The sequence below is a fragment of the Saccoglossus kowalevskii genome, chromosome 22 (assembly GCF_978046115.1).
Source record: "Saccoglossus kowalevskii chromosome 22, keSacKowa6.1, whole genome shotgun sequence".
In the NCBI taxonomy this organism is placed as follows: Eukaryota; Metazoa; Hemichordata; class Enteropneusta; family Harrimaniidae; genus Saccoglossus; species Saccoglossus kowalevskii.
In genome coordinates, this window is record NC_140662.1 from 27697201 (window position 1) to 27717690 (window position 20490).

At 35.1% G+C, this 20490-nt stretch overlaps 3 protein-coding genes across 3 annotated transcripts; all 3 read right to left on the reverse strand.

Annotated features, from left to right (window-relative positions):
• Positions 1-784: 784 nt before the first annotated feature.
• LOC144342479 (interferon-induced protein with tetratricopeptide repeats 5-like) lies at positions 785-7178 on the reverse strand. Its single transcript, XM_078005586.2, has 3 exons — positions 7117-7178; positions 2266-2362; positions 785-1948 (listed from the first exon to the last, which is right to left on the reverse strand). The coding sequence occupies exons 1-3, from the start codon at positions 7176-7178 to the stop codon at positions 785-787; spliced, it is 1323 nt and encodes a 440-aa protein (XP_077861712.2).
• Positions 7179-7349: 171 nt separating this feature from the next.
• LOC146729482 (interferon-induced protein with tetratricopeptide repeats 5-like) lies at positions 7350-8800 on the reverse strand. Its single transcript, XM_085495865.1, has 2 exons — positions 8588-8800; positions 7350-8270 (listed from the first exon to the last, which is right to left on the reverse strand). Exons 1-2 carry the CDS (start codon positions 8798-8800, stop codon positions 7350-7352), a joined length of 1134 nt encoding a protein of 377 aa, XP_085351991.1.
• A 4619-nt stretch (positions 8801-13419) lies between these two features.
• On the reverse strand, positions 13420-15012 carry LOC102809898 (antiviral innate immune response effector IFIT1-like). The gene is made up of 2 exons (XM_085495866.1): positions 14917-15012; positions 13420-14583 (listed from the first exon to the last, which is right to left on the reverse strand). Exons 1-2 carry the CDS (start codon positions 15010-15012, stop codon positions 13420-13422), a joined length of 1260 nt encoding a protein of 419 aa, XP_085351992.1.
• Positions 15013-20490: the final 5478 nt, after the last annotated feature.

The following is a 20490-nucleotide window of genomic DNA, read 5'->3' on the forward strand; positions in this document are numbered from 1 at the left end:
CGTAGTATAACTGCCATCCATTGTTGGGGGAAATATGAAAATGTTCTGAACTACCAGGAACGGGAGTGTGTGTTCGTTGATACAGTTTGTGAATTTCAGTGAAGGTTGACTAAATGACGTCATTTAATATTGATTTGCATACAATGCATCTACAATTAGTCACAATGTGTGCCTTTTGAACTATTTTTTGTTGTTGATGCTGACAGATTAAGTTGTCCAATATACAAATATTGAAAAAAAAGACAACACTTTTGAAAGGTTCATCAACCTATAATATTGAATGGATTCTGATTTTAATGAATACTCGTCTTTAGGATACATGATTCAATATGAAGTACAAATTTGTGGTACATTTTAATTATCTCCAGAAACAAAATATACGCAAGAGTAAAGACGATGTTTTATGCGGAAGGGCCGTCATCTGCGACGATAGCAACACACCCTAAAAATGCAAAGGATCATGGGTATATGCTTGTTTCTAAACAATGACATGCTAAGGCCATCTGACGCATGCGCAGGTACAACTCCCCCGCTTTAACATGTGATGTATAAGTACCGCGGCCACCATAAAATGTGATAGACCTTGTACCTCACGTATATATGATGTGACTGTAAACAACCGCACCTACAAGTGTAACAATTGTTTAGTAACATGATTAATAATACAGATTCATATAATAACTTCCTGTAAAATTGTTTTGAATCGTCAATGAGATTCTTGTTGTGTAGACATTGGTCACTGATCATTGCTAGATGCATCTTACATGTGCAATACTAAATCAGTTCATGCGTACTCGCCAAGTTTAAGTAGCTTGGCTGACTCAATAGCACCCCAGCTACCAGGTTTAACATTCATGGCTAATTTGTACTGTTCAGCTGCACTTTGTTTTTCACCCTGGTGGTATAGAAATTTCCCATAATTGCAATGGGCATTTGCTCTGTCAATGGAATCATCACATTCCAGAAGTTCTATAAATATATTTTTTACTTCTTCGGGTGGCACACCAGCATATACAGATACTTTTGCTAAATCGATCTTCGCTGAAACATTACCTGGATCGCTCTCAAGTGCCTTTTTGAGGTGTTGAATGGATTTAGCTGATAACTCTTGGTCGGTCATTTTTCCAGTATAATACATTTGTTTATAAATAATGCCAAGTTGATGATGAGCAAAGCTTGAATTGGGATCAAATTTGATTGCTCTTTTAATTAATTTGATAGCTTTATCAAATTTTTGCATAATTCTATACGCCTGGCCGGCCCTTTGAAGTAGAATGAAGTTATTTCCATCTAACTCCAATGCTTTCTCTATATTTAATATTGCTTGTGATTCTTCGCCTTTGGTTATTTGAAGCCTCGCTAGATATACTCTTGCAAAAACGTGATCTGGTTTTAATCGCAGGATCCTTTTTAAAAATTCTTCTTCTTCTTGTAAACATTCAAATCTTTTCTTTTTGTCAGTAATTTCATGTGCAATTTTACTGATTGCTCTGGCATATCCAAATAACCAATCCACGTTATCAGGAAACATGGACAATGCTTGCTTGTAGCATTGTATAGCATTGTTGATGTGCGTCCTGCTAAACCACTGCAGAGCGAAAGCTTCATGTGCCAATCGACATGCGTATCCTTTCTCTGTCAATTGTATTTGAAGTTCATCTATCTCGCTAATCAGTCGTTGCACATCTTGTAAGTTACCACAAAGATATGAAATCCATGCTTTATCCGCAAGAAGCACTACCTTGTCACCAATCGCCCAGTCATTATTACCTATTTCTAACTTGTTGTCACGTAAAGCCTCGTCGATCCACTTCAAAGATTGTTTCTTGTATTTCGTGGAATTGCCTTCCAGATCTGACATGTATAGGAAGCTTTTCAATGCCTTGGCTGGTACTCTCATCTCATTTGGATTGGATATCAAATGCTGATCAATATATCGCATATATTTCTGTTTACATGGTAGACAAACATATAAATGTATAGTAAGTAACGACACTGGATTGAAGGAACAATTATCTATTCAAACACAGTAACAACGTGTTATACTGCATGTGATTACACCTTTCGTTCGGTTATTTTTAACTTTGTAGTCAACGTGAACCGATGCATTGCCTTTTATATTCATGTGGAATGTTGAGTACAATGAAATAAGTATGACTGAGTGGCCGCTGTAATATATATAACCCTATATTAAAATGCAATAATATTACAATGGTGGGTTTTGTGATATCCATTACAACGTGTTGATAACATTAATAAACTTACCGGAAACTCACTTTTACATTTGTCCTCCAAATTCCAAGTAAAATGACAAGGAAGTCTTTGTAATTGTTCTTTCATATTGTCTGATGAAGTTGTCATTCTAAAGTAATCAAACAGTAGATTTATGAGTACATTAACAATGACACAGTACACGTTGAAATGTGTCGAGTTACCACCAGACAGAGATTCAACATCACTGAACACCCGGTAGCTCATGGTAATTTTGGGTGGACTGTATAAATTGGTTGTCAATGTACCTTGCCTGTACCAACAACCTGAATCAATTAATGATAAGGGGTAAGGGGGAATAGCTGGTACAAGTTACAGGAGATAAAAACGGCATTTTACATTTTTACTGGAAATAAAATGAAAGCTCCATTTATAGTAAAAAATGGATTTTTACATTTCACAAAAAAAGCGAATTCCTTATTACTTTTTTATAATATATTTGAGAATTTGTGTATAAAAATCAAAATTGGATATTGCATAAGAATAACGACATTTAATGTGGAAAATGTTTTATACGCTTGTAAAAATGAGATCGTTGTACAATGTACGGACGAATCAAATAGCTGATTACATTTTACACCTTGCCCATGTCTACGAATTTACGTTTTTTATTTATCTAAATTACATTATCACGAAAATAAAAGCAACTGATTACAGCTTACGAAAATACCCCTTGCCGACCCTCTACTAAATTGTGAACCAATAAATAGTAATTGTCCTGAAGCTAGATATTTTAAATAAGTTTCAATCCAGAAATGTTAACGACTGACTTTCCAGACTGGTTTATGGAGACTGGTGTTTTAGTTGCTTCCTATAATGTCATTGTATCTAACCATGCTGTGAAATGTGCTCATAGTCGTGATAACTTCTTACCTGTGTTGTGAATAGCAGCACACTGGTACACTGGAGTGAATGCACATAATATGTATGTCATTTCACACAAGGTAGACTGGTTACCAAGTTGTGTTGATATGGTTACTGATTGGTTCACAGCGAATTCTGATGACATAGACTGTTGTTTAATATTTTATCGGATGACCATATTTAATGATCCCTATTCTACATAAAGTTTACAGTTTGAACTTTGCTTCACCATGTAGCAGGTGGTGTTCAAAGTTCGTTTGTCGCGATCAATATTCAGAAGAACAGTATTGAACACACTGGACCCTTATTAATCACAGACAATGTTTGATATCAACAGAACTCCGTCATTTCCATTGTACTTATTAATTGTATGTACTGTTCACATATAGTAAACTCGTTGCGTGTCAGTAAAGTCTTTATTCATCAGTAACGTTGGTATTTAGCTGTTTCTGACCCAATGATTTTATTGGCCTAGGCGATCCTTCATATTTGTCAAATACCTAGCAAATACATTATCAAAACACCATAGTTTACCTTCAATTATTCCCCATATCCCTCATTAGAAGATGCACTATAATAGAAATAATACTATTTGGGGCTGTTCTATTCTGGTAGGGTGCTGTGGCGTACAAGTTGCGCGTTTGTCCAGGGGCTGCATTGACACCAGGCCAATCCACGCTAAACATAGTTGATTGTTTTTGTCGATTGTTTTCGATCAACTGTTTTGCGTTCCTTTCCAATAGAACCCGTTCAATTCGTATTTTCTACGATTAGCAAGAAAGATATCTGCACATTGAACCAAATGACATCGCCTAAGTTCATCTGAAAATACATATTAAGAACGGGATAGCAGCTATACATTTGAGTGGGTCAAATACACTGGATTAAACATATTCTCATTCTATATCAAAATAGCCCCAATATTTGTAAAATATTCAACCTCTATCAAATATGTAATAAGAAATAACGTCCACTTCAATCTGTCTTAATTATAACATATTATGTAAATATGTAGCGTCACTCGTTGAGTTGAGGGCAAACATGTTTTAAAGACAGTCAGCCATTTTGTATAGAGTAAACACATGTAGGTTAGGTATAAAAATGTGAATAAAACGCAAAAGCAAAAAAAGTTAAATGGTTAAAATATAATAAGAATATTTCATATTTCGTCAATACATGGAAGTGGCTGGCATTCAGTTATTTGATTCACTAATCAGGGCCAAATGTACTACCATTACAATGTTCTGGCCAGCTGTTGGTACAATCCCTCTTTACAGGATGAGATTCAATATCAGGAAAGGGTGTTGAGAGTCCCCCTTCCCCCACATTTTTCGGTGGCACCGCTACTTTAACCACACACCATAATATCACTGAGAACGGGGATATCTTTATTTGTTTATGAAAACTGTGTCCAGACTGTGACATTAGCCAGAGAGGTCCGTGTCGACGTTGAGTAAATATCGGTCGGGCTTCCGTCGATATCGTTTCGCAAATAATGTAGTACTACTCACCACGACAAACAATAAAACAAACAAATTCATCTTTCACTAGGATGGCTAACACTCACTACCTTTCCGCTACATTAATCGCATTTGCTTCGATAAATCTCCTCTGGTTAACTTTAGATCATCGGAACCATCGGGTGACCCAGTCGGAAGACCCACAGGACGGCGGCATCAGTCTCAAAATAGTCCCCCGAAATGCATGAAACAGCGTTTCAGGGGATATAGATTCCAACAATTTTAAGGGGAGCATGGCCCGGACCCCCCAATAAGGTCGCGCCTCGGCACAAGTTTCGTGAGCAGAATTCCCTAGCAAAATTTCGTGTCGCCGCCTCAGGGAAGCCTTGTGACGTAACTCCGCCCCTAAGAATATTGTGTTGAATATGTTCTTGTCACAAATGCCTTCTGTTGCTGAAATCTAGAAGTCTACTTCACTGTCGCAGAGGTTCTTACCTGTGATTTATTGCTGTTATAAAGTACCAAATAGATGTGCTGCGTCGTGAACTGGATAATATTTCTAGATATTTAAGATAAGTCAAATCCAATTGACCTTGAGAGTGAAATGTCGTTCTAAAATGATGCGTTATCTGGCGACTATCCGTTTTACGTACGATTTCAATATTATATTTTCCGGGCATTGTTTAACAGTGACAATATAACAAGACAGGGACATGCGCAAATATTATTCATACAATAAATCTAAAAATAAAATAATGAATGATTATTAATCAACAACTTTTAGCGCGCTGTTTTAATAATCCAAATTATACGGTATGCCTTACTGAAACTAAACCAATTATATTATTAGCTTGTTTTTTTCTGTTGTTTGTTGGGCCGTTGCTGCCCTCCAAGTCGTGAATTGTTGCCTAGAGTGTGCTCATAACCATTGTCACTAAGAATTTACTTTTTCGTCACTGTTGTGGCTCTCAGCCCACGTAGTATAACTGTCATTCATTGTTGGGGAAAATATGAAAATGTTCTGAACTACCAGGAACGGGAGTGTGTTTTCGTTGATACAGTTTGTGAATTTCAGTGAAGGTTGACTAAATGACGTCATTTAATATTGATTTGCATACAATGCATCTACAATTAGTCACAATGTGTGCCTTTTGAACTATTGTTTTTTGTTGTTGAAGAACTGACAGAACCTAAAATATTGAATGGATTCTGCTTGTAATGAATACTCGTCTTTAGGATACATGAATCAATCTGAAGTACAAATTTGTGGTACATTTTAATTATCTCCAGCAACAAAACATACACAAAAGTAAAGACGATGTTTTATGCGAGAGGGCCGTCATCTGCGACGATAGCAACACAATCTAAATGTTTTTATTGGCATTCCTGCAAACTGTATTAAAGACGTTTAGAAAGATACATGATTCATGTGGTCTACGTTTAGTTACATTATATTCGTAATTATTTACACACCTGGCGTGATTTACTTTAACATAAAAATAGAATTTTTCTTCCTGTCGCTGGTAATCCCTCTAATTTAATTTGACAAACACAAAGAACAGATTAACTCCCGTGCCTATTATATCGATATTTTTAAGATAATTCAATTTATTATATTTGTATCCATTTCACGAGCTATCAGAATAAATATATGTATCGCCTTTTGTAACTATGCATACCTGGAATCTGTAAAATTACGCAGGTATATCTAAAAGATAATATTGTTTGAAAAGGTTGATAATATAATAAATACAGTAAATTAATCCTCACATGTTATATTAGTATCTTAAAGCGGGAGGGTCGTCACCTGCGCATGCGCGGGAATTGAGTCCCAAACGATGATAACAACACACGCTAAAAACGCAAAGGATCGTGGGTATATGCTTGTTTCTAAACAATGACATGCTAAGGCCATCTGACGCATGCGCAGGTACAACTCCCCCGCTTTAACATGTGATGTATAAGAGCCTCGGCTGTGGTTATAGGATGGTATCATAGATTAAAGTCTCAACAACTTTGAATGACGATTATGGCCACCATAAAATGTGATATGTCTTGTAGCTCACGTGTATATGATGTGACTGTAAACAACCGCACCTACAAGTGTAACAATTGTTTAGTAACACAAATTAAAAATACATATTCATGTAATAACTACCTGTAAAATTGTTTCGAATCATCAATGAGATGAGGTAATTAACACCAATGATGAGTTTGCTATTGTTGATTTCAGTTTCCACAAAGATTGATTCACAGTGCATAATATTAAAGGTGTTAATGCGCTTAAAGGACAAAGAGCTGTGAATATATAATGCAACTCCCCCACCTTGTGAGCCTTCTCTGTTACAAGTGATTAGATTTTAGTTTGGTATGTTGTAAAGGAGCAAGTTTGAATTAGAGTTTAATCTAGTTTTACTGAGACCTATGAAAAGGATGTTATGCTTTAAAATGTTTAAAAATGAAATAAAGTCATCGAAATCTTACATGTGAAATACTAAATCTATGTAACATTCATGCATACTCGCCAAGTTTAAGTAGCTTGGCTGACTCAATAGCACCCCAGCTACCAGGTTTAACATTCATGGCTAATTTGTACTGTTCAGCTGCACTTTGTTTTTCACCGTGATGGTATAGAAATTTCCCATAATTGCAATGGGCATTTGCTCTGTCAATGGAATCATCACATTCCAGGAGTTCTATAAATATTTTTTTTACTTCTTCGGGTGGCACACCAGCATATACAGATACTTTTGCTTAATCGATCTTCGCTGAAATATTACCTGGATCGCTCTCAAGTGCCTTTTTGAGGTGTTGAATGGATTTAGCTGATAACTCTTGGTCGGTCATTTTTCCAGTATAATACATTTGTTTATAAATAATGCCAAGTTGATGATGAGCAAAGCTTGAATTGGGATCAAATTTGATTGCTCTTTTAATTAATTTGATAGCTTTATCAAATTTTTGCATAATTCTATACGCCTGGCCGGCCCTTTGAAGTAGAATGAAGTTATTTCCATCTAACTCCAATGCTTTCTCTAGATTTAATATTGCTTGTGATTCTTCGCCTTTGGTTATTTGAAGTCTCGCTAGATATACTCTTGCAAAAACGTGATCTGGTTTTAATCGCAGGATCCTTTTTAAAAATTCTTCTTCTTCTTGTAAACATGCAGATCTTTTCTTTTTGTCAGTAATTTCATGTGCAATTTTACTGATTGCTCTGGCATATCCAAATAACCAATCCACGTTATCAGGAAACATGGACAATGCTTGCTTGTAGCATTGTATAGCATTGTTGATGTGCGTCCTGCTAAACCACTGCAGAGCGAAAGCTTCATGTGCCAATCGACATGCGTATCCTTTCTCTGTCAATTGTATTTGAAGTTCATCTATCTCGCTAATAAGTCGTTGCACATCTTGTAAGTTACCACAAAGATATGAAATCCATGCTTTATCCGCAAGAAGCACTACCTTGTCACCAATCGCCCAGTCATTATTACCTATTTCTAACTTGTTGTCACGTAAAGCCTCGTCGATCCACTTCAAAGATTGTTTCTTGTATTTCGTGGAATTGCCTTCCAGATCTGACATGTATAGGAAGCTTTTCAATGCCTTGGCTGGTACTCTCATCTCATTTGGATTGGATATCAAATGCTGATCAATATATCGCATATATTTCTGTTTACATGGTAGACAAACATATAAATGTATAGTAAGTAACGACACTGGATTGAAGGAACAATTATCTATTCAAACACAGTAACAACGTGTTATACTGCATGTGATTACACCTTTCGTTCGGTTATTTTTAACTTTGTAGTCAATGTGAACCGATGCATTGCCTTTTATATTCATGTGGAATGTTGAGTACAATGAAATACGTATGACTGAGTGGCCGCTGTAATATATATAACCCTATATTAAAATGCAATAATATTACAATGGTGGGTTTTGTGATATCCATTACAATGTGTTGATAACATTAATAAACTTACCGGAAACTCACTTTTACATTTGTCCTCCAAATTCCAAGTAAAATGACAAGGAAGTCTTTGTAATTGTTCTTTCATATTGTCTGATAAAGTTGTCATTCTAAAGTAATCAAACAGTAGATTTATGAGTACATTAACAATGACACAGTACACGTTTAAATGTGTCGAGTTACCACCAGACAGAGATTCAACATCACTGAACACCCGGTAGCTCATGGTAATTTTGGGTGGACTGTATAAATTGGTTGTCAATGTACCTTGCCTGTACCAACAACCTGTATCAATTAATATTAGGGGGTAAGGGGGAATAGCTGGTACAAGTTACAGGAGATAAAAACGGCATTTTACATTTTTACTGGAAATAAAATGAAAGCTCCATTTATAGTAAAAAATGGATTTTTACATTTCACAAATAAAGCGAATTCCTAATTACTTTTTTATAATATATTTGAGAATTTGTGTATAAAAATCAAAATTGGATATTGCATAAGAATAACGACATTTAATGTGGAAAATGTTTTATACGCTTGTAAAAATGAGATCGTTGTACAATGTACGGACGAATCAAATAGCTGATTACATTTTACACCTTGCCCATGTCTACGAATTTACGTTTTTTATTTATCTAAATTACATTATCACGAAAATAAAAGCAACTGATTACAGCTTACGAAAATACCCCTTGCCGACCCTCTACTAAATTGTGAACCAATAAATAGTAATTGTCCTGAAGCTAGATATTTTAAATAAGTTTCAATCCAGAAATGTTAACGACTGACTTTCCAGACTGGTTTATGGAGACTGGTGTTTTAGTTGCTTCCTATAATGTCATTGTATCTAACCATGCTGTGAAATGTGCTCATAGTCGTGATAACTTCTTACCTGTGTTGTGAATAGCAGCACACTGGTACACTGGAGTGAATGCACATAATATGTATGTCATTTCACACAAGGTAGACTGGTTACCAAGTTGTGTTGATATGGTTACTGATTGGTTCACAGCGAATTCTGATGACATAGACTGTTGTTTAATATTTTATCGGATGACCATATTTAATGATCCCTATTCTACATAAAGTTTACAGTTTGAACTTTGCTTCACCATGTAGCAGGTGGTGTTCAAAGTTCGTTTGTCGCGATCAATATTCAGAAGAACAGTATTGAACACACTGGACCCTTATTAATCACAGACAATGTTTGATATCAACAGAACTCCGTCATTTCCATTGTACTTATTAATTGTATGTACTGTTCACATATAGTAAACTCGTTGCGTGTCAGTAAAGTCTTTATTCATCAGTAACGTTGGTATTTAGCTGTTTCTGACCCAATGATTTTATTGGCCTAGGCGATCCTTCATATTTGTCGAATACCTAGCAAATTATCAAAACACCATAGTTTACCTTCAATTATTCCCCATATCCCTCATTAGAAGATGCACTATAATAGAAATAATACTATTTGGGGCTGTTCTATTCTGGTAGGGTGCTGTGGCGTACAAGTTGCGCGTTTGTCCAGGGGCTGCATTGACACCAGGCCAATCCACGCTAAACATAGTTGATTGTTTTTGTCGATTGTTTTCGATCAACTGTTTTGCGTTCCTTTCCAATAGAACCCGTTCAATTCGTATTTTCTACGATTAGCAAGAAAGGTATCTGCACATTGAACCAAATGACATCGCCTAAGTTCATCTGAAAATACATATTAAGAACGGGATAGCAGCCATACATTTGAGTGGGTCAAATACACTGGATTAAACATATTCTCATTCTATATCAAAATAGCCCCAATATTTGTAAAATATTCAATCTCTATCAAATATGTAATAAGAAATAACGTCCACTTCAATCTGTCTTAATTATAACATATTATGTAAATATGTAGCGTCACTCGTTGAGTTGAGGGCAAACATGTTTTAAAGACAGTCAGCCATTTTGTATAGAGTAAACACATGTAGGTTAGGTATAAAAATGTGAATAAAACGCAAAACCAAAAAAAGTTAAATGGTTAAAATATAATAAGAATATTTCATATTTCGTCAATACATGGAAGTGGCTGGCATTCAGTTATTTGATTCACTAATCAGGGCCAAATGTACTACCATTACAATGTTCTGGCCAGCTGTTGGTACAATCCCTCTTTACAGGATGAGATTCAATATCAGGAAAGGGTGTTGAGAGTCCCCCTTCCCCCACATTTTTCGGTGGCACCGCTACTTTAACCACACACCATAATATCACTGAGAACGGGGATATCTTTATTTGTTTATGAAAACTGTGTCCAGACTGTGACATTAGCCAGAGAGGTCCGTGTCGACGTTGAGTAAATACCGGTCGGGCTTCCGTCGATATCGTTTCGCAAGTAATGTAGTACTACTCACCACGACAAACAATAAAACAAACAAATTCATCTTTCACTAGGATGGCTAACACCCACTATCTTTCCGCTACATTAATCGCATTTGCTTCGATAAATCTCCTCTGGTTAACTTTAGATCATCGGAACCATCGGGTGACCCAGTCGGAAGACCCACAGGACGGCGGCATCACTCTCAAAATAGTCCCCCGAAATGCATGAAACAGCGTTTCAGGGGATATAGATTCCAACAATTTTAAGGGGAGCATGGCCCGGACCCCCCAATAAGGTCCAGCCTCGGCACAAGTTTCGTGAGCAGAATTCCCTAGCAAAATTTCGAGTCGCCGCCTCTGGGAAGCCTTGTGACGTAGCTCTGCCCCTAAGAATATTGTGTTGAATATGTTCTTGTCACAAATGCCTTCTGTTGCTGAAATCTAGAAGTCTACTTCACTGTCGCAGAGGTTCTTACCTGTGATTTATTGCTGTTATAAAGTACCAAATAGATGTGCTGCGTCGTGAACTGGATAATATTTCTAGATATTTAGGATAAGTCAAATCCAATTGACCTTGAGAGTGAAATGTCGTTCTAAAATGATGCGTTATCTGGCGACTATCCGTTTTACGTACGATTTCAATATTATATTTTCCGGGCATTGTTTAACAGTGACAATATAACAAGACAGGGACATGCGCAATTATTATTCATACAATAAATCTAAAAATAAAATAATGAATGATTATTAATCAACAATTTTTAGCGCGCTGTTTTAATAATCCAAATTATACGGTATGCCTTACTGAAACTAAACTAATTATATTATTAGCTTGTTTTTTTTCTGTTGTTTGTTGGGCCGTTGCTGCCCTCCAAGTCGTGAATTGTTGCCTAGAGTGTGCTCATAACCATTGTCACTAAGAATTTGCTTTTTCGTCACTGTTGTGGCTCTCAGCCCACGTAGTATAACTGTCATTCATTGTTGGGGAAAATATGAAAATGTTCTGAACTATCAGGAACGGGAGTATGTTTTCGTTGATACAGTTTGTGAATTTCAGTGAAGGTTGACTAAATGACGTCATTTAATATTGATTTGCATACAATGCATCTACAATTAGTCACAATGTGTGTCTTTTGAACTATTGTTTTTTGTTGTTGAAGAACTGACAGAACCTAAAATATTGAATGGATTCCGATTGTAATGAATACTCGTGTTTAGGATACATGAATCAATCTGAAGTACAAACTTGTGGTACATTTTAATTATCTCCAGAAAAACAAAACATACACAAGAGTAAAGACGATGTTTTATGCGAGAGGGCCGTCATCTGCGACGATAGCAACACACTCTAAATGTTTTTATTGGTATACCTGCAAACTGTATTAAAGACGTATAGAAAGATACATGATTCATGTGGTCTACGTTTAGTTACATTATATTCGTAATTATTTACACACCTGGCGTGGTTTACTTTAACATAAAAATAGAATTTTTCTTCCTGTCGCTGGTAATCCCTCTAATTTAATTTGACAAACACAAAGAACAGATTAAACTCCCGTGCCTATTATATCGATATTTTTAAGATAATTCAATTTATTATATTTGTATCCATTTCACGAGCTATCAGAATAAATATATGTATCGCCTTTTGTAACTACCTGGAATCTGTAAAATTACGCAGGTATATCTAAAAGATAATATTGTTTGAAAAGGTTGATAATATAATAAATACAGTAAATTAATCCTCACATGTTATATTAGTATGTTAAAGCGGGAGGGTCTCCACCTGCGCACGTGCGGGAATTGAGTCCCAAACGATGATAACAACACACGCTAAAAACGCAAAGGATCGTGGGTATATGCTTGTTTCTAAACAATGACATGCTAAGGCCATCTGACGCATGCGCAGGTACAACTCCCCCGCTTTAACATGTGATGTATAAGAGCCTCGGCTGTGGTTATAGGATGGTATCATAGATTAAAGTCTCAACAACTTTGAATGACGATTATGGCCACCATAAAATGTGATATGTCTTGTAGCTCACGTGTATATGATGTGACTGTAAACAACCGCACCTACAAGTGTAATTGTTTAGTAACACAAATTAAAAATACATATTCATGTAATAACTACCTGTAAAATTGTTTCGAATCATCAATGAGATGAGGTAATTAACACCAATGATGAGTTTGCTATTGTTGATTTCAGTTTCCACAAAGATTGATTCACAGTGCATAATATTAAAGGCGTTAATGCGCTTAAAGGACAAAGAGCTGTGAATATATAACGCAACTCCCCCACCTTGTGAGCCTTCTCTGTTACAAGTAATTAGATTATAGTTTGGTATATTGTAAAGGAGCAAGTTTGAATTAGAGTTTAATCTAGTTTCACTGAGACCTATGAAAAGGAAGTTATGCTTTAAAATGTTTAAAAATGAAATAAAGTCATCGAAATCTTACATGTGAAATACTAAATCTATGTAACATTCATGCATACTCGCCAAGTTTAAGTAGCTTGGCTGACTCAATAGCACCCCAGCTACCAGGTTTAACATTCATGGCTAATTTGTACTGTTCAGCTGCACTTTGTTTTTCACCCTGGTGGTATGGAAATTTCCCATAATTGCAATGGGCATTTGCTCTGTCAATGGAATCATCACATTCCAGAAGTTCTATAAATATTTTTTTTACTTCTTCGGGTGGCACACCAGAATGTATAGATACTTTTGCCAAATCGATCTTCGCTGCAAAATTACCTGGATCGCTCTCAAGTGCCTTTTTGAGGTGTTGAATGGATTTAGCTGATAAATCTTGGTCGGTATTTTTTCCAGTATAATACATTTGTTTATAAATAATGCCAAGTTGATGATGAGCAATGCTTGAATTAGGATCAAATTTGATTGCTTTTTTAAGTAATTTGATAGCTTCATCAAATTTATGCATAATTCTATACGCCTGGCCGGCCCTTTGAAGTAGAATGGAGTTATTTCCATCTAACTCCACGGCTATCTCTACATTGCGTATTGCATCGTCCTGTGAACCTTTGGTTATTTGAAGCCTCGCTAGATATACTCTTGCTAAACCGTGATCAGGTTTTAATTGCAGGATTCTTATTAAAGAATCTTCTTCTTCCTGTAAACATACAGATCTTTTCTTTTTGTCAGTAATTTCATGTGCAATTTTACTGATTGCTCTGGCATATCCAAATAACCAATCCACGTTATCAAGAAACATGGACAATGCTTGCTTGTAGCATTGTATAGCATTGTTGATGTGCGTCCTGCTAAACCACTGCAGAGCGAAAGCTTCATGTGCCAATCGACATGCGTATCCTTTCTCTGTCAATTGTATTTGAAGTTCATCTATCTCGCTAATCAGTCGTTGCACATCATTTAAGTTACCACAAATATATGAAATCCATGCTTTATCCGCAAGAAGCACTACCTTGTCACCAATCGCCCAGTCATTATTACCTATTTCTAACTTGTTGTCACGTAAAGCCTCGTCGATCCACTTCAAAGATTGTTTCTTGTATTTCGTGGAATTGCCTTCCAGATCTGACATGTACAGGAAGCTTTTCAATGCCTTGGCTGGTACTCTCATCTCATTTGGATTGGATAGCAAATGCTGATCAATATATCGCATATATTTCTGTTTACGTGGTAGACAAAAATATAAATGTATAGTAAGTAACGACACTGGATTGAAGGAACAATTATCTATTCAAACACAGTAACAACGTGTTATACTGCATGTGATTACACCTTTCGTTCGGTTATTTTTAACTTTCTAGTCAACTTGAACCGATGCATTGCCTTTTATATTCATGTGGAATGTTGAGAACTATGAAATACGTATGACTGAGTGGCCGCTGTAATATATATAACCCTATATTAAAATGCAATAATATTACAATGGTGGGTTTTGTGAATAGACGTGATTATGATATCCATTACAATGTGTTGATAACATTAATAAACTTACCGGAAACTCACTTTTACATTTGTCCTCCAAATTCCAAGTAAAATGACAAGGAAGTCTTTGTAATTGTTCTTTCATATTGTCTGATGAAGTTGTCATTCTAAAGTAATCAAACAGTAGATTTATGAGTATAGTAACAATGACACAGTACACGTTGAAATGTGTCGAGTTACCAACAGACAGAGATTCAACATCACTGAACACCCGGTAGCTCATGGTAATTTTGGGTGGCCTGTATAAATTGGTTGTCAATGTACCTTGCCTGTACCAACAACCTGTATCAATTAATATTAGGGGGTAAGGGGGAATAGCTGGTACAAGTTACAGGAGATAAAAACGGCATTTTACATTTTTACTGGAAATAAAATGAAAGCTCCATTTATAGTAAAAAATGGATTTTTACATTTCACAAATAAAGCGAATTCCTAATTACTTTTTTATAATATATTTGAGAATTTGTGTATAAAAATCAAAATTGGATATTGCATAAGAATAACGACATTTAATGTGGAAAATGTTTTATACGCTTGTAAAAATGAGATCGTTGTACAATGTACGGATGAATCAAATAGCTGATTACATTTTACACCTTGCCCATGTCTACGAATTTACGTTTTTTATTTATCTAAATTACATTATCACGAAAATAAAAACAACTGATTACAGCTTACGAAAATACCCCTTGCCGACCCTCTACTAAATTGTGAACCAATAAATAGTAATTGTCCTGAAGCTAGATATTTTAAACAAGTTTCAATCCAGAAATGTTAACGACTGACTTTCCAGACTGGTTTATGGAGACTGGTGTTTTAGTTGCTTCCTATAATGTCATTGTATCTAACCATGCTGTGAAATGTGCTCATAGTCGTGATAACTTCTTACCTGTGTTGTGAATAGCAGCACACTGGTACACTGGAGTGAATGCACATAATATGTATGTCATTTCACACAAGGTAGACTGGTTCCAAGTTGTATTGATATGGTTACTGATTGGTTCACAGCGAATTCTGATGACATAGACTGTTGTTTAATATTTTATCGGATGACCATATTTAATGATCCCTATTCTATATAAAGTTTACAGTTTGAACTTTGCTTCACCATGTAGCAGGTGGAGTTCAAAGTTCGTTTGTCGCGAACAATATGCAGAAGAACAGAAAGATTATTGAACACACTGGACCCTTATTAATCACAGACAATGTTTGATATCAACAGAACTCCGTCATTTCCATTGTACTTATTAATTGCATGTACTGTTCACATATAGTAAACTCGTTGCGTGTCAGTAAAGTCTTTATTCATCAGTAACGTTGGTATTTAGCTGTTTCTGGCCCAATGTTTTTATTGGCCTAGGCGATCCTTTATATATTTGTCGAATACCTAGCAAATACATTATCAAAACACCATAGTTTACCTTCAATTATTCCCCATATCCCTCACTAGAAGATGCACTGTAATAGAAATAATACTATTTGGAGCTGTCCTATTCTGGTAGGTTGCTGTGGCGTCCAAGTTGCGCGTCTGTCCAGGGGTTGCATTGACACCAGGCCAATCCACGCTAAACATAGTTGATTGTTTTTGTCGATTGTTTTCGATCAACTGTGTTGTTTTCCTTTTCAATTGAAACTGTTCACTTCGTATTTTCTACGATTAGCACAAAGATATGTGCACATACCACTTAATTGAACCAAATGACATCGCCTAAGTTCATTTGAAAATGCATGTTATTGATTTAACTAAGGACGGGATAGCAGCTATACATTTGAGTGGGTCAAATACACTGAATTAAACATATTCTCATACTATATCAAAATAGCCCCAATATTTGTAAAATATTCAACATCTATCAAATATGTAATATGAAATAACGTCCACTTCAATCTGTCTTAATTATAACATATTATGTAAATATGTAGCGTCATTCGTTGAGTTGAGGGCAAACATGTTTTAAAGACAGTCAGCCATTTTGTATAGAGTAAACACATATAGGTTAGGTATAAAAATGTGAATAAAATGCAAAAGCAAAAAAAGTAAAATGGTTAAAATATAATAAGAATATTTCATATTTCGTCAATACATGGAAGTGGCTGGCATTCAGTTATTTGATTCATTAATCGGGGCCAAATGTACTACCATTACAATGTTCTGGCCAGTTGTTGGTACAATCCCTCTGTGGAGTGTGAATTCAACTTTAATCCATATATTAGTGTTTCCAGCTTAATGAAACGGGACAGTAATGGTAATTATGCAACTTGATCAGTGTTTCAAAATCGTCATGCACTATAAGCGACGTTCATTTAACATTATTTTCTTAAATGCACGACATACGAGCATATAAAACACTCAAAGACAAAGTACACTAAATCTATATAAGAGTACAGTATTGTGCTGACTTCATGGCACTGGCTATATGAGTTTTCACATTCTAATGAAATCAGTGACATCTGCAATATTTTTTTACCGGCGCGATGTCACGATGGTTCATGTTCAATCAAATCTGAACTTCAGAAGAGTTACCATTTCAAATATTTATCTTTATTCGTTGTATCTTATTACATATATGATATATATTATTTTGAAATGGTTTCTATGGTTACTCGGTGTAAAAATGTTCCCAGAGTAGTGTTGATCAAAAATGTTGTTGATGGTTTCTATAGCTACGGTTGCTATGAACACTATTGATTGTATCTATCAGGTAACTTACCTGTATCTAAAAATGACTTGCTTTTAATAACGTGTATGAATACTAATAAGTTCCTGTCCAAGCACATTTACACGAAAAACAATTTACGAGAGAAACATATAATGTGAACAAGACATGCATGACACAGTCCCCGTTAGTTATTAAATTTAAAATATATAGTTTTTTTATAGTAATATAGTTGGAACATAAACACTTCAGAGATATGATTCCAGGAGTTGATGCTTGATTATGATGATTTTTTAAGATTAATATGTTTGACATTCTTGTATCTGATCGTTGAACGAGTACTTGTCCATATTGAGAGGTATTGCTCTTGAACAGCAATAATTAAAACAACATGACCACAAGTTGGTCATTTTAAATACATCTGTATATCTATGGTGTATAATGAATATATAAAATTTGAACATAATCTGCCAAAGCATGTCAGATATATGGCTCTCGAACTGCATTCATTAAACAAAATGGCCACCAGTCAGCCATTTTGAATTGATCTGAAAAACAAAATGACATGCATTAAAAACCAATAATGTCTAATATATGTAAGTATGAACAAAATCCACCCATAAACGACCGAGATCCGGTTCTGGAAATCAAAAAATGCTATATTTTTGATGATTTTTTATCACAAAAATGGCCACCATTCGTTAATTTTGAATCAGACGGTCTTACCAATACATATGTATATTTATTACATGATGTATAATGAATATATAAAATTTGAACATAATCAGCCAAAGCATGTCAGATATATGGCTCTCGAACTGCATTCATTAAACAAAATGGCCACCAGTCAGCCATATTTAATTGATCTGAAAAAACAAAATGACATGCATTAAAAACCAATAATGTCTAATGTATGTAAGTATGAACAAAATCCACCCATAAACGACCGAGATCTGGTTCTGGAATTCAAGAAATGCTATATTTTGATGATTTTTCTATCACAAAAATGACCACCATCCGTCCATTTTGAATCAGACGGTCTTACAATACATATGTATATCTATGACATGATGTATACTGAACATATAAAATTTGAAAATATGTATATCTATGACATGGTATATAATGAATATATAAAATTTGAACATAATCAGCCAAAGCATGTCAGATATATCGCTCTCGAACTGCATTCATTAAACAAAATGGCCACCAGTCAGCCATTTTGAATTGATCTGAAAAAACAAAATGACATGCATTAAAAACCAATAATGTCTAATATATGTAAGTATGAACAAAATCCACCCATAAACGACCAAGATCCGGTTCTGGAATTCAAGAAATGCTATATTTTTGATGATTTTTATCACAAAAATGACCACCATCCGTCCATTTTGAAATATACGCTCTTACCAATACATTTGTATATCTATGACATGATGTATAATGAATATATAAAATTTGAACATAATCAGCCAAAGCATGTCAGATATATGGCTCTCGAACTGCATTCATTAAACAAAATGGCCACCAGTCAGCCATTTTGAATTGATCTGAAAAACAAAATGACATGCATTAAAAACCAATAATGTTTAATGCATGTAAGTATGAACAAAATCCACCCATAAACGACCGAGATCCGGTTCTGGAATTGAAGAAATGCTGTATTTTTGATGACTTTTATCACAAAAATGACCACCATTCGTCCATTTTGAATCAGACGGCCTTACCAATATATATGTATATCTATGACATGATGTATAATGAAAATATAAATTTTGAACATAATCAGCCAAAGCATGTCGGAGATATGGCACTAGAACTGCATTCATTAAAACATAATGGACGCCAGTCGACCATTTTAAATCCGATCTGAAAAATAAAATTATGTGCATCAAGTGCCCATTATGTCTAATGTATGTACCAAGTTTGAACAAAACCCATCTGTAAACAGCCGAGAAATGCTTGATTTTGATGATTTTTCTGTACAAAAATGGTCACCATTCAGATCGATGTGCATATGTCGAAGCATAATTATAATATTATGTATGATGTATGTGTGAATGTAATCGGTCCAGGCATGTCAAAGATATAGGTCCGGACGCAAGGACCAATGGTGACGAGCAGTATTAATTCACTGTTTATTCTGTACGTCGTATGACAGTGAGGGTGCTACAGTGGACTGAGCTTATTTATTTTATATTCTAAAATTTGTTGTTACCAACTTGTCTGTGTATCACCCCTACATGAGACAGTCAACCGTATTTGTATAAACGATCATTCAAATTTGTAATAACAATCCACCCTATTTATAATGACATTCAATTCTATTTGTAAAACCAGCACTATCTGTGATAAAAATCAGCCCTATTTGTATTAACAATGCCATTTATAATACGAACCTTATTTGGGATAACAATCAACCATATTTGTAATAATGATCAACTCTATTTGTAATAACAATCATCCAAATCCCTATTCTGGGAAATTCATGGAGCTGATGAAAACTAATTATGAGTTCTGTATGAGGAGCAATGGCTCAGTGACATATAGTTTATGAACGTATGTTATATGTTGGTCCTACAAGTCAAGGGTATATCTCAGGGAGATGTTGATATTACATCTATATGCACATATACGAATATATAAACACGAAACACAATTTTTTAATAATTCAGTAACATACACTCAGTGCAAATAACACAAGCAAAATTCAGTAGAATAATATACACATAATACAAAATTTTCATGATTAAAACCGATTTTTAAAAATACAAATGTACAGAAAGACAAAAATATAGATGAAAACATGTAGTTTTGATGTTGAAGACGAAATTGAATTATCATTAAAAAATGCTTTGGTAGCATACAGCATAAAGTATTCCATCGATAATTATGATAATTGGTAATATACATGTGTAGTAATTATA

Excerpts from the sequence above, each read along its gene's own strand:
- LOC102809898 (XM_085495866.1), bottom strand. The coding sequence starts at position 15,012 with ATGACAACTTCATCAGACAATATGAAAGAACAATTACAAAGACTTCCT. Across the intron at positions 14,584-14,916 it reads AATGTAAAAGTGAGTTTCCG|AAATATATGCGATATATTGA; the intron begins GTAAGTTTATTA and ends CCACGTAAACAG.
- LOC144342479 (XM_078005586.2), bottom strand. The coding sequence starts at position 7,178 with ATGAATGTTAAACCTGGTAGCTGGGGTGCTATTGAGTCAGCCAAGCTA. Across the intron at positions 2,363-7,116 it reads AAGCTACTTAAACTTGGCGA|AATGACAACTTCATCAGACA; the intron begins GTATGCATGAAT and ends TGATTACTTTAG. Across the intron at positions 1,949-2,265 it reads AATGTAAAAGTGAGTTTCCG|AAATATATGCGATATATTGA; the intron begins GTAAGTTTATTA and ends CCATGTAAACAG.
- LOC146729482 (XM_085495865.1), bottom strand. The coding sequence starts at position 8,800 with ATGAGCTACCGGGTGTTCAGTGATGTTGAATCTCTGTCTGGTGGTAAC. Across the intron at positions 8,271-8,587 it reads AATGTAAAAGTGAGTTTCCG|AAATATATGCGATATATTGA; the intron begins GTAAGTTTATTA and ends CCATGTAAACAG.